The following is a 19,733-nucleotide window of genomic DNA, read 5'->3' as shown; positions in this document are numbered from 1 at the left end:
AAGCAAACGGGGAGATATGAGAACCTAGAATCATTGATCACAAAAACAATCCAAATATAATTTGGATATAATTCCAAAAGGTTGCACACCAAACATCTCATCAACAAAAATAACATCATACCTCATGAAGCTTCATGGTGCCAGAATCTTGTTTGAGGGCAGTGTTTGTTTTTTTCCCCCAGCCAGAACTCAGGTCTTAGACAAGGAGTCAAGTGTTACCAGGAAGATTTTGCTTCAGGCTTCTGCTAGAAAATAAATTGTGAACAAAAGCCAACAAGACCATTTAAACTTCATCGGGGCTTAATCTAAGGCACTTCAATTGGTGACAGGTGTGTGCCGACTCCCATTTAACCTGAGTTTGGAGGTGAATGGCTAACACTGATGGTATGCAAATCCCAGCTTTCTTTACATCTGAATTTATTTATTTACTTCCTCCCTCCCAAATATTACAACAATAATGTAATTATGTTGTTATAGGTTGTGGTAATAGGAATAAAACGTTTTGATATATTTTTTTCAACATCAGAAAAACCAGAAATTTGAATAGGGGTGTGTAGACTTTTTATATCCACTATATGCCACTGTCCCTGTTTGTCCATGGCCTTTCTTTTCATTTTTGCATAAGTTATGGTTGTTTTCATGCAGTTTTATCATTGGCTTAGTAAATTCATACTTTGATAAATTGTTGTTATTGTTTTATGTTTTTTTATGAACTACAAATTAAAATTAAAAAATATATTACACACAACCCTGCTGACTATTTGCTGTTAATTCTGTTATTAATTTATGCTGTTAATAATTAATGGTGATTTTGTTATAGATGCCCCCCCCCTCCTTCAGTTGACTATTTCCAAGTATGGGATAAAAGTTGATTTAGCAGCCAAAATAATGGATTGAATCCCTGATGACTGACTTGTGTGTGGGCAGCATGGGTTGAATTATTGCATGCAGGTTGAAATAGTTCATCATGTTTATAGGTGCCTGTGCCTGGCTGCCAGTTCAGGTTATAGTCTACTTTTGTCAACTGGGATATGCTCCAGCACCCCACATGACCCTAAACTGGATAAACGGTGTGGAAAATGGATGAATAAAAATCAGGACTGCATGAAAGTAATCCTTGATTTTTTATTTTATTGTTATTTTTATTTTTTACAATAAATTGATACTACGGGTAAAATGTGTGACATTTTTTAGAATTGTGTCAATGGAAAAACAACACACACACACACACACACACACTCGTGGTGTGTTTTATAAACTATCCCATTGACCCCATTAAATCCCCATTTATTAATTCACATAAATACAACTATTTGGACTTTATCTGTTAATTTCTCGCGATTTCTTGTGAAAGGTGAAACTGCTATACAGTAGTGTGAGAATCTTGCTCTACTGCGCCATCTGCTGTCTGTACTGTAGGCTACCTTTTGATGTTGTGTTTTGTGTACTGTACAAGTACAAGTGCATTTACCAACGTGAAAATAATGTAAAGCAACTTTGTCCTCTAATCCTGTACTCCCCAAGTTTATACTTTATATCTAAAATATATATTTTAGATATAATATTATACCTCTTGGATTTAGACTGAGAGTGAACACTTACAGTTAAAAGTGCTGCACATATGACTTAGACTTAGACTTAGACTTAGACTCAACTTTATTAATCCCTTGGGATTACTCTTTCAGGGAAATTCTGTGTCCAGTAGCAGTAAAATACAAGATACACAAGAAAAACACAAGAGATCAAGATATACAGAAGATGCCGAAATACACACAGTGCAAGAGATAGCAATGAAATGTGAAAGAGGCCAAAAGATAAACTAGGCAAGAAAATCGAGGGAGGTAAAAACACTACACAGTAGTTGCCATAATATTGCGCATTGTATATTGACGTGAAGAATGTGTACAGAATATGTCCCTGTTCATGTCCATGTCACCTCCTCCCCAGTGAGGAGTTGAATAGCTTGATGGCTTGGGGGACAAAGGAGTTCTTCAGTCTGCTTGTCCTACAATTGGGGAGGAGCAGTCTCCCACTGATCCGGCTCCTCCGATTAGTGATGACAGAGTGCAGAGGGTGACTGACATTGCCTATAATGTCCAACAGTTTTTTCAGTGTCCTTGCCTCTGCCACCGTCTCCAAATGTGGATTCTACTTGATTTCTATCTTTTCTATCTTAACAAATTTCATTTCTGACATGTTTTAATTATCTTAATGCGTGTTTGATAGGTGAACTCGCTTGTCAGTTCGTCTCACTTGCACTTCATTGAATGTTGAACACATTCGCCCTCTGGTGGTCGAGCTGAGGCACAGCGTGTCAAGAAAAAAACGACCACTCGGTCAAACTTCAGCACCACAGCAATGGACAGCTTTCTTGACCAATAGGATAAAGACCAGGGAAGTGGATTTTAGAATTTACATTACAAAACAATAAATGCATATGTAATTGTTTTACTTTTCATAATTCCTGTCATATTTCATTAAAACGAAAATATGTGATTCAAGAAATAGATCAAGTAGAGCAACAAATTGCAAGATAAAAGTCATTTCTTGATGCCTAAACTCTACTGGAGCTCAATGTATTTCACTTCATCCTATCTGACCTATAAACGGTGCCCCTTCTGGATCACCTTACCCCAGAGAAGGTGGCCCTGCTCCCTCCACTGTTCTCTACGGACCCCCTTTTCCTTATTAATGAGATTATTCTCAGTCTGAGCCAAACAACGACCTAATTAAACCAGCTTTGTTCCTGGCCAGTAGCCATCTGTAATCTTCTGAACAATTTCCCAAAGAATTAACAAGCAAAAGGGCATGGCGAAGGAAGAGAAAGAAGCTCTGGGCCCCCGAGCTCCCATCCAGGTGTGGCATTTGGAGCAGTCGAGTCGACCCGCTCCCCCGACACTCGTACGTGTGTGGTCGTGCTCTTAATTAAAGTGATATTTTCGAGAGAGGAGTTTTTGTTTGTTCAGTAAATGAACTCGCACCATCCTCTACGGGCAAATGGAAATGCAAGTGCTCCAATTAGCATATGTTAGCATTTTACTGTGTTTATTCATTTAGGTGGAAAATGGCTTGCAAGGCAAAAAAGACTGTAAAAGCTGTACCCTTCTCACCCTGAAAATAATTGACTCAAGCAAATTAAATCTGGATGAAGAAAACTTACATCTGTATGCATGTACCACATACTTAGTATTTGCCAACTTGAGCCTGGGTAACAACGATGCACTCTCTTTGTTTTATAGACACTTGGTAAAGAAATGTAATGCAAAAAATACTTTATTTCCAATAATGTATTTACAATACATGTGTGAGGAGTGTTCCCCATCTTTTTTGCCTGCGTATACAGTACGGCATGACGTTTTTCACGTTAGCAGACGAACAAAAAAAAAAACACGCACTTTCTATATTCTAACCCAACAATATGATTTCATACTTAAAGATGTGCAAAACAATTGCCTACTGATGCTTATCATAGAGTTTGAAAGTCACATCTCCACCTCTGGTTTGATTGTCTAAAAATTAATAGCAATAATAATAGTAATAAAAAAATACATTGAGAAACATTGTCACATAAATAACCACAAAAATTCACTTCCCTCCAGGTTTCATTATTTCTCCTTGTACCGACCTCCCATTTAGCTCACTTATTAAGCTACTCACAAGCCAAGTGTTCATTAATTTATGTAACAAATGATCCTCATCTCAGGTTATCCATCACTCAAACCATCCACTCAGGCAGTCAGTGGGACGTCAGTCATTGTACAGATCGTTATTGATCATAGCAGCCTCTCCCTGGGGGGACATCTGGAGGCGCCGCTTCTTGCCAAAGGTGGAGAAGGAGTTATGGACGTCCAAGTCGCTACGCTGTGCCACAGGCCTCAGGGTGCAAAAGCCTGATGGCGTCCCGGGAATGTACACGTTGTGATGGTAGTCAGGCGGCGGGTGCGGGTGTGGGTGAGGGTGTGGGGGGTTGGTAGGTTGCTGCTGCTGGGGCGGAGGGGTGCACCGAGGAGTCCAGGGCCGGGAGGTAACGCCGCTGGGTGATGGAGACATTTTATAGTCTGCGGGAGAAGATATGAGGGAAGGGATTATGAACCATTCTTTAGTTAATTTGCATAAGTCAGGATGTACTACAGTATCTAGTTTAATATACACACTCATGGGATACAATACAAGAGTTGCAGCAATGAGTTACAAAAATAATGCTCAACTCAGCTTGACAAATTAATTAAAGTATTCTCATTTAGCAATACAGTATGAAAACATTTTTAGAACCAGGTGTCATCTTAGATTTTGATAGAGATACCTAATAATGTGAATTAAAAATGTGCACAATAAGATTTATTCCCCTCACGTTCAGGTTGTCTTGTCGTACCCTTTGTGCCTCTCATATGAGTGCCCCAAGTCCAGTACTGTCCAGGAGCCATGGACGTGACGTAGTTTTCTGGGTCGGCATGCATGGCCTTACGCATTAGAGTTCCATCCATATTAATGGAATTGTAACTAGAGAGAAAATGGAAATCCGGTCACTGTTGGCTTGTTGATCTTGTACATGGCCAGACACATCACCAGATGAAGTTTTCTGGTCAGAAGTGTTACCTTTTGATGGAGGAGTTCTGGTTCTTTGTGAGAGTCCAGTCTGTGTTTGGCTGCTTCAGCTGCAAAAACAAAGAAGATACCGTGTTGTCATGTCAATTATGAATCTCATTTACATACTTTTTGTTTTTAACTTTGGAGTATATGATGAAGTTTGTAAGAAATTAAATTAAATGTATAACCTCTCTGACTATTTCAATCAAAACTGAACTGTATTATTTCGTAAGGGCAGATTTTTTTATTCAGTACTTGCCTTGAACTCATTCGAGCAGGTGTGTGATACAGTATGGATCAATTACAAAGTGAAATTTTAGATTTGTATTAGCTAACATAATTCGGGTAGCAGTAGGTATAGTATGCTTAGATTACATACCAGGGTATGCTTTCTTTCTTTTTCTTCTGCTTGCGTGTTTTTTTTTTTTTTTTTTATATAGTATCATGGCATCTTCCTATTTTAAAACAATGCATGAATTCAAAATTTTCTGTAGTGTAGGTGCAAAGTGGCCATGTGAACAGGTTGTCTTTATATGCCCTGATTGGATCGCAACCGGTCCTCAGTGCACCACATACGTATATATATATATATATGCTGCCCTCCTGTGGCTATCTGCTAGAAATGGCTTTTTTTCTGAACTGAGGTTGCATTTTTCTTTCATTTAAATATATACACACACACATCTTGCTGTCGAGATAATAATAATTGAATACTATTATTATTATCTGTATTCTAAGCGTGGAAACAGAACTCGATAGAAATCATTAAAGAGAAAGCTCCCTAATGACAAAATGAAGAAAATTGTCATTCTTTTTCTTCATTATTTCTGCATGCACTTTAAATGAATATTTGACAGCCTGAGTAACTTGAGGTCGTTACAAAAAGCTCATGCACGCCATCCATCTGCCTAATTCGCTTCACTCCATGCAAGCCTTCAACGTGTGCGTGCCTCATCCTGTCAGTAGAGTTTGTCATTGGATGATGTGTACTCTGACCTCTCTCTCTCTCTCTCGCTCTCTCGCTCTCTCTCTCTCTCTCTCTCTCTCTCTCTCTCTCTCTCTCTCTCTCTCTCTCTCTCTCTCCCTCTCTTGGGGTTGTGTCTGTGGGTTCCAGAGCATGTGTGTGATGGGTGAATTCAGGGCCCAATTAACGATTAAAGAGGGACACACTCTCCTAAAGGACCTGCGTAATAACCCCCCGTGACCTCATCGACCCAACCCTCTTTCCCCACCACCACCCCTTCCTGTGGCCAAAAGTAGTGTGCCCGTGACCGAAATGACATTTGTCTGTCTGCCTGGTGGAGTTTGGTGTCACACACACACACACACACACACACACACACACACACACACACACACACACACACACACACACACACACACACACACACACACACACACACGCACACACACGCACACACGCACACACACACACACAACACTCCACACACATACGCACGCACGCACGCATGCACGTACATTAACGGTCTATTGCCCCGTCTGCTAGAATTAGAAAACACTCCTGCCTCCTTTAATTCCCCCTCTCCTTGTGCACCCCCGCCTCCCCACCAAACCCCCCTCCAACCCACAGGCTTATCCTCTCCCTCCCCCGCTGATAAATATGACTTCACATCTTAGTCTCTCCTTGCACCTAGAGGACATCGCAGGGACCCATCTACAGGCGGGCCACGTCTCAGTCCAGTCGTCCTTGCGCACCCCCCAAACCACCCCACCCCACTCCACCGCACCCTCCCATCCTTCCCTCGTGTCCTCTCAAAAAAACAGAACATTTGCCATTTTTCATCAATAATGGACAGCCCTCCCATCGCGAATACGCCACATTGTGTTGAATATAATGGTTCTGTCCATGGTGCCCTTGAGGGATGGCCAGAAGGGAAATTTGTCCTATATAAATTGTTAGACGTCAACGCCTTGCCTGCACTAAAATGAACGGAACCTTGGACAAATGAGTCTAAACTGTCATTCACCTTGTCCATTACCCTTGACTTGTTGTTCACACTCTGTTGTGCAGGGAGCAATTTAGTCTGCCCACCTCCCTCCTCCCTTATAGCTACTCCAGAGCAGTGGCGCTGATGGAGGAGGCATTAACATGATTTATATGTTTTCGTGAAATTAATCATGATTTCATGCCCCGAGCCTATGTGCAAATGTCGACTTCCTTCCACATTTCACTTAATTCTCCATGTGCACACGCAGCATAATTATGCTTCATGGAGCATTAACATGTCAATTAAAAGCTAATCTGCAGGCATCTTTTCATTTCATTTCCGCGTGCAAATCATCACAGAGCCGTACAATGTGCTACAACAAATACATACTACATACGCAGAATCGTCCAACAATCCGTGATAAAAGGGATGAATGTGACCTTTGTGATTTAACCTTTGAATGTGTATTTTTTTGCATACCTCATTAGGGGTGGTCGCTCCGTTGTTGACAGACGCGCCCCACGAATGTTCCGCGCTCTTGGCCTCGTTGTTGCGCGGCGTGCTGGTCGGGCTGCACGGCTTCAAAAACATGAAGTCACTTTTGGACGATTCTGGGCTCAAGCACACTTTATAACAATAAGGCTGTGTCAGGCTGCTGCTTCCGTTCACTTCCATGCAGTTGGTGGGCACCTTATTCGCTGTGGAGGAAATCTGCAGGTTGAGGTTGGATTTTTTGAACACCTCCGGGGGAGGCTCGGGCTGAAAGCCGCCGCAGCAGCAGCACGCGAAGGGGGGCAGATTGTAGCCACTCAGGGTCTCCCGGTCTTTGTAGCACTTGACCGCAGCCAGGACGATGATGGCCACGAGGAAGATAAAAGATATGGTACTGAGTGAGACGATCAAGTAGAGGGCGAGGTTAGAGGGGGGCTGGGGGCTGAGCGTGAGGTCTCCGTGGTCGGATAAGGACTCGGGGATGCCGTCCACCACCGTCAGGACAACGGAGACGGTGGCGGAGAGAGGAGGCTGCCCGTTGTCTTTCACCAGTATAACCAGTCTGTGTCTGGAAGCGTCTTTGTCCACCAGTCGACGAATGCTCCTAATTTCTCCCGTGTACAGCGCCACGCTGAACAGCCCCGGGTCTGTCGCTTGCATCACCTGATAGGACAGCCGCGAGTTTTGCCCCGCGTCTGCGTCCAGCGCTGTTACTTTGGTGACCAGATAACCGGCATCAACAGAGCGGGGCACCACCTCCGTGGCAACGGTGCCGTTTTTGGGCAGTGGGGACACAATAATCGGCGCGTTGTCATTCTGGTCCAAAACAAAAACATTAACAGTCACGTTGTTGGCCAGCGGTGGAAAACCTGCGTCCTGCGCTTGCACGAGAATATGAAAGTTTCGAAGTTGCTCGTAATCAAAGGAGCGCAGTGCGTAAATGTTGCCATTATCTGAGTTAATGGACACGTACGTGGACACGGGCATGCCCTGAATTTGACCCTCGAGAATAGAATAAGACAGATAGGCGTTTTGGTTGGAATCGGGGTCGAAGGCAGTCACGGTGCAAATGGAAGCGCCCGGGGCGTTATTCTCGGTCACATAAACAGTATAGGACGGCTGTGAAAATCGTGGGGGGTTGTCATTAATGTCAGATACTTGTACCACGATAGTTTTCCTCGTGGAAAGCGACGGGGAGCCCAAATCACGCGCCGTGAGTGTGATGTTGTACTCGGACACCACTTCCCTGTCCAAAACCTCACTTGTCACCAGTGTGTAATAGTTTTTAAAAGAGGAGTGCAGCTGAAAGGGGACGTTGTTGGGGATTTGACAGTCCACGTTGCCGTTTTCCCCCGAGTCCCGATCCATGACACTGATAACGGCGATAACGGTGCCCGGCGGTGCGTCCTCCTGCACGGGCGTGGACACGGACGTGAGGATTACTTCGGGGGTGTTGTCGTTCACATCCACGATGTCGATCAGCACTTTGCTGTGTACGGCCACGGCCGAGGGTCCCCTGTCCCTCGCTTGCACGTACAGCTCGTACACGTTCGCTTTCTCGTAGTCCACAACACCCTTTACGCGGATCTCTCCCGTGTACGGATCCACGCTGAACAACTCGCGCACTTTGAGAGGCGCGTGTCCGCTAAAGGCGTACGTCACCTCCCCGTTCGAGCCCTCGTCCAAATCGGTGGCGTTCAGCTTCAGCACGAGCGTCCCCCTCGGCGCATTTTCCACTAGTCGTGCCCGGTACACGGAGCGGTCGAACACGGGGACGTTGTCGTTCGCGTCGAGCACCGTGATGGTGATCAAAGCGGTTCCGGAGCGTTCGGGTGACCCCCCGTCAAAAGCTGTCAGAACCATCTCGTGCTTTTTCTGCCGCTCCCGATCCAAAGGGTTGTCCAGCACCAGCTCCGCAAACTTGCTTCCGTCGTTGCGCGTCTGGATGTTGAGAATGAAGTGTTCGTTTGCGCCAAGTTGGTAGGAGCGCAGAGAATTAGTGCCCACGTCCAAGTCTTGCGCGCTCTCTAACGGAAAGCAGGAGCCGGGCGCAGCCGACTCCGTAATGTCTATGTTAAATTCGCTCCAAGGGAAACTGGGGGAGTTGTCATTCACGTCTAAAATCTCCACTTCCACTCTGTAGAGTTCTAAAGGATTTTCGATGACAACTTGCAGATGTAAAAAACAGCTGGGGCTGCGCTCACAAAGCTCCTCTCTGTCTATTTTTTCATTCACAAACAAAATTCCGTTCTCCAAGTTCACCTCTAAATATTGCTTCTTGGCCCCTGACACGATTCGGAAGCGACGCGCGGACAACTTGGCCACATCCAAGCCCAGGTCCTCCGCAATGTTGCCTACGAAGGCTCCGTGCTCCAGCTCCTCGGGGATGGAGTAGCGAATTTGAGCCAGCACCAAGTCCACCACACAGGCGCACAGAAGCAGAGAGATAACAAGCCCTGTCATCGGCACCCAGCTGCATCTGGAGAGCCTTTGATCCATTTTAGAGCCTTGCGTAAAAGTCACCTCTGCTGGACATAATAGAAAATACGCATATTCACTATTTAAAAAAAACAGCCCAAAAAATCCAGCGTGGTCATCGTATGCAACTCTGTGGCATATTTACAAGTGACTAGATTGTGTGAGGAAAGATAGACCACCTGTCTCTCCTTCCACTGTGCTCCATGCGCGACTCAGGAGGTGTGCGAACTGGGAAGGCTCACACTTTGATTTTCCACTGTATTAGACACCCGGAGGAGCCGGCTGGGAGGTGTGCGCGACAGAGAGGGAAGAGAGAGAGAGAGAGAGAGAGAGAGAGAGAGAGAGAGAGAGAGAGAGAGAGAGAGAGAGAGAGAGAGAGAGAGAGGCGGTGAGCACTGAGCGAGGGAGAAAGCGGGTGGAGGTGCTTGGAGCTCCTTAGTGCTCCGTATTGGCGGGTGCAGAGGATACGACTATAATTACTGTCGACGTTTAACCATTTCCCACCCTCGTGTCACTTCCAGTGGCCTATTAAAGAGACGAGAAGGCGTAAATCTGACACCAGACGTCAGAGCCAGATTTGGATTAAGGAGGGCAAATTGTGTTGTGGGTGTCGTGGTGTGTTTTTCAGGCTATTTGTGAGAAGGAAATTGTCCAAGAATGACACTTGACGCATTGAATGGACGAGGATCCCATTCCTGATATCGCATAATTCCTTCCACACTCTCTTTCATCAATGAAGGCCTTTCCAGCCCAAACACGCCAAACGATTACAAAGGATATCGGCCCTTAATCATAATTATGTCTACATGTCTGAGCTTCGTTTTGGATGTAATGAAAGTGACAGTGAGGAGGAGGTGGGCTATAATACTCCATGCGCTACAAATGCGCATTACAAGATTTTAATTCACATAAGCAGGCATGGACATGTATCAACATAATCAACATAAAAGCCACACCATGAAGATGTAATCATATTTATGTCCCTAATCAGGTATTATTGTTGGGATTAGATAATTCATTAGTGATGTGTTTATACTTTGTACATGAGGTTAATGTTGTTCAGAACAGTACAAAGAAGAAGAAGAAAACTGGAGTACACATTTGCAGGGATCCGATAATGCTGGTCAGTTCGGGAAGCACTGAACCACAGAGACCAAGTGAGGGGCAAAGCAAAAGGACGCCTTTGTGAATCAACACAGACACGAGTGGCATCCTAATGTAAATGCGTGGTCGGCTTAAAATCTCTTGAAGTCTCTTCTCGAGACTGACGACACAGGCTTGGGCCCTGCAGGCAGCTCGAAGCTCGTTAGTCGCTAAAAAGAAGAAGAGGGAGATGGTGGATATTAATCGGCAGGAAATAAACAACACTTTGTTCTTGGGGAAGATACGTAGATGTCTGTCAACATGTACCCAAAGTGCTTAACAGAATAACTCGAGTTGCTTTCAAACAAATGACAACAGAAGATATCCTGGAACTAACCTCCCCCCAGCCCTCACACCCACCATTTTATGAAAATCTCCAATCCCCAGGTTTAAATAAGCAGAAAACACAATCTGCTTGCAGATTTAACCTCAAGCAGATGGTTAAGCTTCTCCAGAAATGATTACATTTCTGGAAAAAGAGGAGAGGGAGAAAGCGGGGAAAGCACCAGTTCCATTGCTTTGCCTTCTTTTTTTAATTAACGGAGTGAAGGATTAGTGTGTAGCTATCCGGGATCAACGGTTCTCCGACGGAAGAATACAAATGTTTTGGGATAAATAATCCCGAAGCGCTGTGACCGGCGCTCCCCCGGTGCCGCGTACATTAACATGCATTACACGTACGGAGCATTAAGACGGTTTCACCCGCCCCTATTGCCTCGCAAAGCCCCCCATTGTGAGACTGAAAGACGAGTATTACTTTCTCTTATCCATGTAGGCACCTGACCGAGACCCTGAGCTCTATACGCTGGAAGTAGTATCATACCTTCATAAAATGGCCAAACACAACATAGTGCGTCATACCCGAAACATTTTACATTACATAAAATTTGTCTGATAATTAAGGTTGATTTTTGCAATTGTCTTCATAAAGTTATCCCCTACTTACCACATCATTTTGACAAGCGCACTAGTAAGAGAAACTTAGTTATCCTATGGCGCTCTCTAGTGGCGCGTATTATGAATTACAAGCACATAACGCTCGTATGTACTGTCGCTATTTGAACGGTCATTTGCAAATAAAACACTCATTGTTGTACTTGTCAACCAAAATTTCGATATACTACTTACAGCATAGTGGTCATACTTTGCACAAACTGTACACATATTACTGTGGACAATACTATATTCCTTAGCCATTACTTACAATAAACCTCCTTTGGCCGTCATTTATTGTCCTCAGAGCAATGCTTTTTTCATCTTTGGTCTAAGACCGCCATCTCTTGGCAAAAAAAGGGTATGGCAACCTCTTACACGATGACGTCATGTAATTGTTTATTATATCCTCGAAAGCATAAATCTTTGTTCTCGTGGCTCATGTGCTCCACGAAAACCACGTTCGTTTTTCAGATCCAAGGCAAGGGCTGCATAACAACGAAAATGAGTGATTTTGACTGTCGATGTCAAATGTTTTTGCTTTAAAAAAATTTTTTTCCATTGAACTGTATTATAAACCATTGTATACAGATGAGTGTCAGTATTAAATTAAATTATTGTTGTTTTTTGGGGGGGAATGACTTTAGTAAGTAAAAACAACAAAACAATATAATACGAGAGAAATTGATGTTGTACTCGTCAACCTTTTAGAAACAGATTCAGAGATTCACTTCACTGGTGATGTGTGATAAAGACGCGTCACTATCACATCTGTGACACTCTGATGAAGGCGGAAGAAACCGCCGAAACATGTCAGGTGAATAACCTAAAACAATTTGTTTGATATAAAAGAAACCAGTGAAGTGATTAAATAAGGAAAAACAAAATGAGATTCAGAGATTGGTTGTCATTATTTGCCAAAGGAAAAGCAGATGTTTGAAAATGTCTTCATTTTTAATTGAACAAAAAACAACCAGTCTGGTTCTGTTAAAGACTACAGAAACCAAAGAATGATTTCTGTTTAGAGGCTGCAATCAGGGGATTTGTGCAATTTCCAAGAAAATGGCTCTAAATGATTATTCAAATCCAAAAATCTGTTTGCATTAGTTTAGAATAATTTTGCCACCTCTAAATTGTAGAGCTCATGACTTGCATACATGAGTGGAGTATTTATTTGCAGCAATGTTTATATGCACCCATGGGATAACTACCGTGTGCAGTGCCTTTATTGTCACCATAAGAAATGCACATGAACCTCATGTTAATGCAGAAACAGTGATGAAAAAGTTTGTTTTCAAAAGATACTTCAGGTAACATGAAGTCTTACAACACTGACACACTTAAGTCCAGCAATAGTCTCTTTAACACCTTTCTCTCGTTAAAAAAAATTGCAATTCATTTTATCCTAAAATCTAGATGAATGAACCCTGAACTTTCTTCCAATGAAATGTGGGTTTTTGCGCTGACGCCAGAATTACGCTAGAGGGAGCTAAACACTAGGAGAAGAAAGTCTGGGACCGTCACGTTGAGGACTGACTGACTGAGTTTCACATATGGTTAACAGACATTGCTATCTTGTCAGTGTTTTTGTATAGTACATAAAAGGCTGTGGGTGTCACTCACAGACTATTTTGATGACCTTGGCAGACATGACTATGAGATAGACGGTCTGACTTGCAAATCAATCCTCCCTGCAGTTTCTTAATAAACATCTGCAATCTGTCTTAACCTGAAGAGAAAACAGGCCCATATATTGCGAAGACTTGCGGAAAGAAGACAAGCAGAAAACAGGAGTGAACAGAACCTTGTGAAGGAGTCAGTAGCAGAGCAAGTAGCAGAGTGATAGGAAAATGAAGCGCAAGGATCGGGTAAAAGGAGAGGGAAGAAAAGACGGGAAAATGGAGAGAATGGAGGGTTTGGTCCACATGCACCTCAGCTGTGTAAACTGAAGGTCTCCGCCGCTTCTCGGATTCCCTCGAAGAAGGGGGGATATTAATAGGAGGCTGGCAGTGGCAGTGAATGGACCCTCGCTCTGTCACACCCACTAATATTATTATTATACTTTATATGCGCAAAAATGGAAAATGTCAGCAACCCGAGAGGCCTACAGAGACAGTGTGTGCATGTAGTGTGTTTTTTGCTTCTGCTAAGTATGTCTGCCATATGTGAGAAACCGTCTGTCGCTGAGCTGGCATAACACTTCTGGGCAAAAGAAAAGAGGCGCAGGATGGAATTGGGGAAAGAGGAGACAAACAGGAAGCAGTTGGCATGTTCGGAGGGGCGTACGATCCGCCGCACTTATTGGATCTGTCAGAGAGTGAGAACACAGAAGGCGGGGGGGAGCAATCAGACACAGACATGAGCACATATTCAGTTCCAGATTATAAAAAAAATTCCCGCAAGTTGCAGACGTGTTGAAACAGACTGCACACACATACACGTACACACACACACACACGCACACACACTCACACACACACAAACACACACCAAGGAATACATATACACAGGTTTCTCCTCCACCGGGCAACAGATGCAAAAGCCGGGCACACATGCAGAAACCTAAACACTCTGATAGACATAACAGTCGTGCACACGCATGCACGCACACTCTGGCGAGAGGAGCGCATTCCTGAGGAAACAGGTGGGAGTGGTGATGGCAATCTATCAGGATGACTTTGATCCTCCTCATTGGCTCCATCATAACCAGATCAGGATGTTCCCCACTTCATTACAATCTGCACCTAGAAAGACGTAATAGTAACAGCACAACACATTCAGGAAAAATTTTGCGTATTTCAACGTGCGTTCCTGAGTTATGCAACGATGACTGTTGACCCCAGCGTTCTTTCCAAACTCGGGATTGATGATGCCTGTTGTGGATTTTGGAGGAAATTACCTAATGGGGGGCAGTATTGAGAGAATTTCTACTGTATAAGAGCTGGGTTCATCTCATTTGACTCAGGGTGTGGGGCCAGGCACACCTTGCGGAGACAGACAACTCATGACGTTTAGGGTCTTAAACTCATGTCCACTGCAAATAGCGCAACGCGTCCATGGCTGGCATTTTCTTCTGGTATTTTTTGGAGCTGTAGACGCCGTTTTGGGAGTGAACACAGTCGACTTGATTTCAGGCCAATCACAACGGCTCCACTCATTAAATTCTGCACAGATGAGAAAGCATAAAGGACTCTCTCGCTGGATTCCACGCAGGAGATCGCCATGTGCAAAGTACGTTTAGAAGCGGCAAGAATATGTCCACAGTTGGCCACTATAAAGTTGGCTGCCCGTTTTCATGCTGAGCATACGAGTATATGAAATTAGATCTCTCACAAGTTAGCACAGTGGTTCTCAAAATTTCAGTACAACATTTCTCAGGTCTCTAAATGCCACCATACAATGATCAACTTTAGGTCCATCTAAAACACGACAAATGTTTTAATCCTAAATTTATTTAACATGATTGTAAGCCACGATAACATGATGCAGTCTGAACATACACATTGTACCTAAATATAGCAACATTAGCATAATTAACATGATCATTCAATTAAAGTGTACTGCATGTATAGGCCACGTTTGTGCAAAAAAAGTTAAACACAACTGAACTCGACTTAGGTAGTGATTCTTTTTTGTGCCACTACAGGGATCCTTCAGATCAATAACAGTATTCATTACACACTAACTGATTTAGAGGTAAAGTCAGTAAATATGACTTTATTTTTAACTTTATTAGACAAAAATTGCAAAGCGCTATTAATATGAGCCAAAAGTGCGAGCGCCAAGGCGGACAACCCCTGCCTTAGGGGACACAACACACTTGAGTGACATGTTACATGAACATGAATGTGCCTGTTTAACGCCCTCTCATCAAATTCTCCTCCTGCTCCTTGCTCATCACAGCTTCCTTTTTCCCTCTCTTCCTGCCCACAACAAATTCTCTCCATCTCTTAATGTCTCTCCACCTAATTACTTTCTTTATAGCCCCAAAAGTCATGAATGGGGTTGTGCCCATGAACAGGTTTTCCAATAAACACATTGGTCAGCTCACAGAATGTGCGCTGAGGCCAAAACATGAGCAAGAAAAGAGAGGGGCGGTGGGAGTAAATTGTGACGGAAACCATCAAATTATTCATTTCCCTCCTTTTTTATGTTTTCCTTGTGCTGACTGTATTCCCCTCCCTCTCCCGTCTCCGTCTTTCTCTCTCACTCTTTCCTCTCACACATTCCACTCAGTTTTACATATCTATGAACCCCCCCAACACTATACCTCACCACTTAAAATAAACGCCACTCTTTTTCCCTTTTTCTCCCCTCCTCATTGCCACCCCCTCACTACCTGACATTGTGGCTCCATGCCCAATGAGTCACACCTCTGCTAAAATCATCAGAGATGGCAAAAGGAGGGCGGAGGGAGCAAAAAAAAGAAAGAAGGAGTCAAGAGAGAGAGAGAGAGAGAGAGAGAGAGAGAGAGAGAGAGAGAGAGAGAGAGAGAGAGAGAAAGCAGGAGGGTATGACAGAGAGAAAAATATAGAAAATAAAATGGGAAGAGGGGAAACATCAAGAGAGTGAGAGCAAGCGTGAGAGCGCCTCAGGGGAGTGAAAGGAGCACAGAGTACATTTAACTTTTTGACTCCAGTAGTCAACGTGTGCTTGTCAGCAACAGTTAGCCTGTTGACAACAACATTTTCCACACATTGCTTGGGTGTTTGATACACACGCACACCTGCATGCACACACACACACACACACACACACACGCACACACACACACACACACACACACACACACACACACACACACACACACACACACACACACACACACGCACGCACACACACGCACACACACACACACACACACGCACACACGCACGCGCACGCACGCACGCACGCACGTACGCACGCACACACACACGCACACGCACACGCACACGCACACACACACACACACACACACACACACACACACACACACACACACACACTCATGCAACAATCAAGCATGCAAACAAATCAGAGGAGAAAGTGTGCGGCTGCAGCCTTGCCTCTCCACATCAGCCTACCCCACCCTCGCTTGCCATTGTCCTTGGATACGGTAAAAACACTCCCTGTTGGGCAAGCCCTGGAGTCAGGAGAGGACGTACGTGGGTCACACACAACACCTCCCTCGAGGCAAGTTTGAAAGGATGTTGTCAGTGCACACGTGTCTGTTTGTGCAGTTTATTGGACATGAGTGACAGTTCTGTCATGTTTTTGTGGAACTGCAGGGGGAAAAACAGAGGATGATAGAATTACGCCCTTAATGAAATAAACAGGGCAATAAAGTGCAGCAGAATCTCAAAGGTCAAATGATGGTTAGCCTTTTTTTTGTTCAGATTTTGCTGCCGTCAACTTCCCAATTGGTAAGAATGAAAATAGAAACGATCGTTTCCATGTAGAGTCAAACTGTTGCCATCATAAAACTTTTATTTGTTGCACAGGTAATGGTTTAAGAAGCCTCATGTCATAAGAATAAGCTGCAGGGCTTAATATCAAGGAAGACATATTGTGCAGTAGTGGTACGCTGCCTTACAATTCTAATTCATCCCATGACTGAGTTTGTAACTGAATTTTCTATCAAATTGTTTTTCCCCATTAATATGAATTGAAATGCAGTTAATCCGTTCCAGCCTCTATAAATACACATACGTTTTTGTTAAATGTTTTCAAAACAAGTAAATAGCAACCTTCCATGAGTTTTGCTTATCCCGTTGAAGGGCATAGTGAGTTGGAGCCTTCCCCAGCTGACATCAGGCAAGTTCCGTGCGAAACTCACAGAGACAGACAACCACTCACAATGTTTTCATTTTATGTGTGATTGTTTCTCCCTTTTAGTCAAATGCTTTGAGTGCTTTGGTGACTGTTGCTGGTAACTGAAGCTCACGTGTAATTAAAAATTTGCCTAACAATGATGAGAAAAACGAACTTGTAAATTGGGGCACGCTTATGTTCGAGGGACCACTGTATTTCACAATTCAAAAGTGTTTCTAAGTTTTCCCATTTTTCTCTGTTGTCACATATTTCATCTCACCAAAGCATTTCTGTTTCTTTTTGGAATGAGTAAAAAAAATAAAAAATACATACGTATATATATATATCTCCAAAGAAAAACAAAACAAGCTTGCGCAGAGTTAATCCCTTGATGTTTGCTGAACTGAGGGTGTACTGTGTGATATGTTGACATGTTGGTTGACATCATAAGTGGAAATGGTCCATCTTTTTGAGTGATTGAGACTGAAAATACAAATAAAAGCCGCAATTCTAATGAGAACGAGAGAAAATAAATCGCTGCTGGAAATTTAATCGTTGCGAGGACAGCTCTTGCGTTTCTCTTCTCTTCTAATGACACCTTATCTTTGAACTTTGACCTCATCTTGCTCCTCTGGCGATCAGACCTTTACCAGTTTTTGTGATTTATGACCCTTGAGGGTGCCACATGCCACTTGATGTCTGCCAGACCAACGTTGTCTTCCTTGTGTTGACCCGCTAAGTCATTATTGTAGTTGTTTTTTGTAAAGATCCTCAGGTTGAAAAGGAAGGTGTTAGTTTCATGTAAGCGTTATCTTAGATTTTGCATGGAAGGATTTGTCGCGATTTTAGGTAAACCAAAAGTCTACAACTGGAATATTCTTGAGTAGCTCACAGCTTTGATGGGGTCAATCCTCGTCAAAGCTGTGGGTTTAGGAAGCGCAACAGTCCTCTGCCCACAGAGCTCATGTTTTTAAAGCCATACCAGTCAGCCACAAAGCTCCTTTTTGCCCTTTGTACAGATCTCACCAGACAAAACCTTGGAAGGCATCCACAGCAGAGCACATTCCCAAACTATTTCTTTTTTTTTTCTTTTTTAAACAAGTGTGGGATGGGGTCGAACAACAATTACGGTAAAATGTGACTAATATGTCACAGACACGCTGCTTGGTGTTTTTTTCTGACCTCCTCTGTTTTTTCCCCTCCCTTTTCCATCCATCATCTTCTCTCTTCTTGAAAATTCTTCACTTCAAACCTCTGTAATTGCAAACAAAAGCTCTGACTCCTCTCCAGCTGAAAGAATGATAATGATGGAGAGTAGTGAGTGTGCGCGTGTTGTGTGCACGTCTTCATCAAAGTAGCGATGACGTTGATGGGCGTAGAGAAAAATGTTCATAGGACAGAGAAGAGGAACACAATCTGGGCATTAAGCCTCACAGTGAATTGGGAGCGTGTGTGTGTGCAGGCGTGCATGCGTTTGTACACACGTTGCCCCTGTTCTTGATGTCAACAATGCAACCCGAGCTGCTCTCCGAACTTAATGGCCAGATTCAGGAGCAGCAACGAGCATGCACCGGCCCGAGTGCAAGCACCACTAGAGAGCGTGTGTTGCTGCAGTATCCAGGCTACATGTATGCATGCTTGCGAGGTAAGAGAGAGTGTACGGCCTGGTTGTGTTTGGAGCGCGCCCAGGCCAGAGGAGCTCAAAGCACTGAATGTCATCATCAGAGCTGTCGGGGAGCCAAGCAGTAATCACACCCAGATCACCTACACACTCACGCCAACTTACAGCACCAGTCACCCCAGAGCGCGCGTGTGTGTGTACGTGTGTGAAAAAGAGTCTGATTGAGAGAGAAAATGAAAGACAAGAAGTATATGTGCATACAGCAACTATGTAATGTGTGTGTGTGCGCGTGCGCGTGTGTGTGTGCGTGTGTGTGTACGTGCGTGGTGTGCATGCGTGCGCACACATGCAGACGTTACATGCGGTCATACTGTGAGTAGTGAGTGAGTGAAATGTGTGTGCTGGAGAAGAGGGTTTATTTTTTTCTTTCTCCTCCTCCCCTCGCTCCATGTCATATCCCACCCCTCTATTTTCCATTTTTACATGCAGCTCCAGATGTGAAGGCAGCAAAATATTAAATTACAGAAATGGGCTTGTTTCTGCACTTTGGTCATATCAAAAACAAGCCAGCAGCCTGTGCTCTCTCCTGATGTGACATACACAGCTTTGCCATATGTGGAAATTACAGTGCAGGTGATTGCCTCTTTATGGACAATCTCAATGTACTTGCTTTAGTTTTGAAGGTTGCTGGCCTGTCACTCACTGCGCTGCTGTCAGCTTATTATAGTTAACAAATA

At 43.8% G+C, this 19,733-nt stretch overlaps 1 protein-coding gene across 2 annotated transcripts; it reads right to left on the bottom strand.

The window, feature by feature from the left end:
• Positions 1–3,255: 3,255 nt before the first annotated feature.
• Positions 3,256–9,782, bottom strand: si:ch73-233f7.1 (uncharacterized protein LOC100537710 homolog). 2 transcript variants are annotated; one of them, XM_049748539.2, is made up of 4 exons: positions 7,017–9,782; positions 4,597–4,655; positions 4,352–4,500; positions 3,256–4,058 (listed from the first exon to the last, which is right to left on the bottom strand). In XM_049748539.2, exons 1-4 carry the CDS (start codon positions 9,525–9,527, stop codon positions 3,748–3,750), a joined length of 3,030 nt encoding a protein of 1,009 aa, XP_049604496.1. In that variant the 5' UTR covers positions 9,528–9,782; the 3' UTR covers positions 3,256–3,747. The 2 variants fall into 2 exon arrangements, with proteins under 2 accessions (XP_049604496.1, XP_049604497.1); XM_049748540.2 differs by having other exon boundaries at positions 4,373–4,500.
• Positions 9,783–19,733: the final 9,951 nt, after the last annotated feature.

This window comes from Syngnathus scovelli, chromosome 1, assembly GCF_024217435.2.
Source record: "Syngnathus scovelli strain Florida chromosome 1, RoL_Ssco_1.2, whole genome shotgun sequence".
Classification (NCBI taxonomy): domain Eukaryota; kingdom Metazoa; phylum Chordata; class Actinopteri; order Syngnathiformes; family Syngnathidae; genus Syngnathus; species Syngnathus scovelli.
This window is presented reverse-complemented; position numbering and strand designations above follow the sequence as displayed.

Excerpts from the sequence above, each read along its gene's own strand:
- si:ch73-233f7.1 (XM_049748539.2), bottom strand. The coding sequence starts at position 9,527 with ATGGATCAAAGGCTCTCCAGATGCAGCTGGGTGCCGATGACAGGGCTT. Across the intron at positions 4,656-7,016 it reads GAGCGACCACCCCTAATGAG|CTGAAGCAGCCAAACACAGA; the intron begins GTATGCAAAAAA and ends TTGTTTTTGCAG. Across the intron at positions 4,059-4,351 it reads TACGACAAGACAACCTGAAC|ACTATAAAATGTCTCCATCA; the intron begins GTGAGGGGAATA and ends CTTCTCCCGCAG.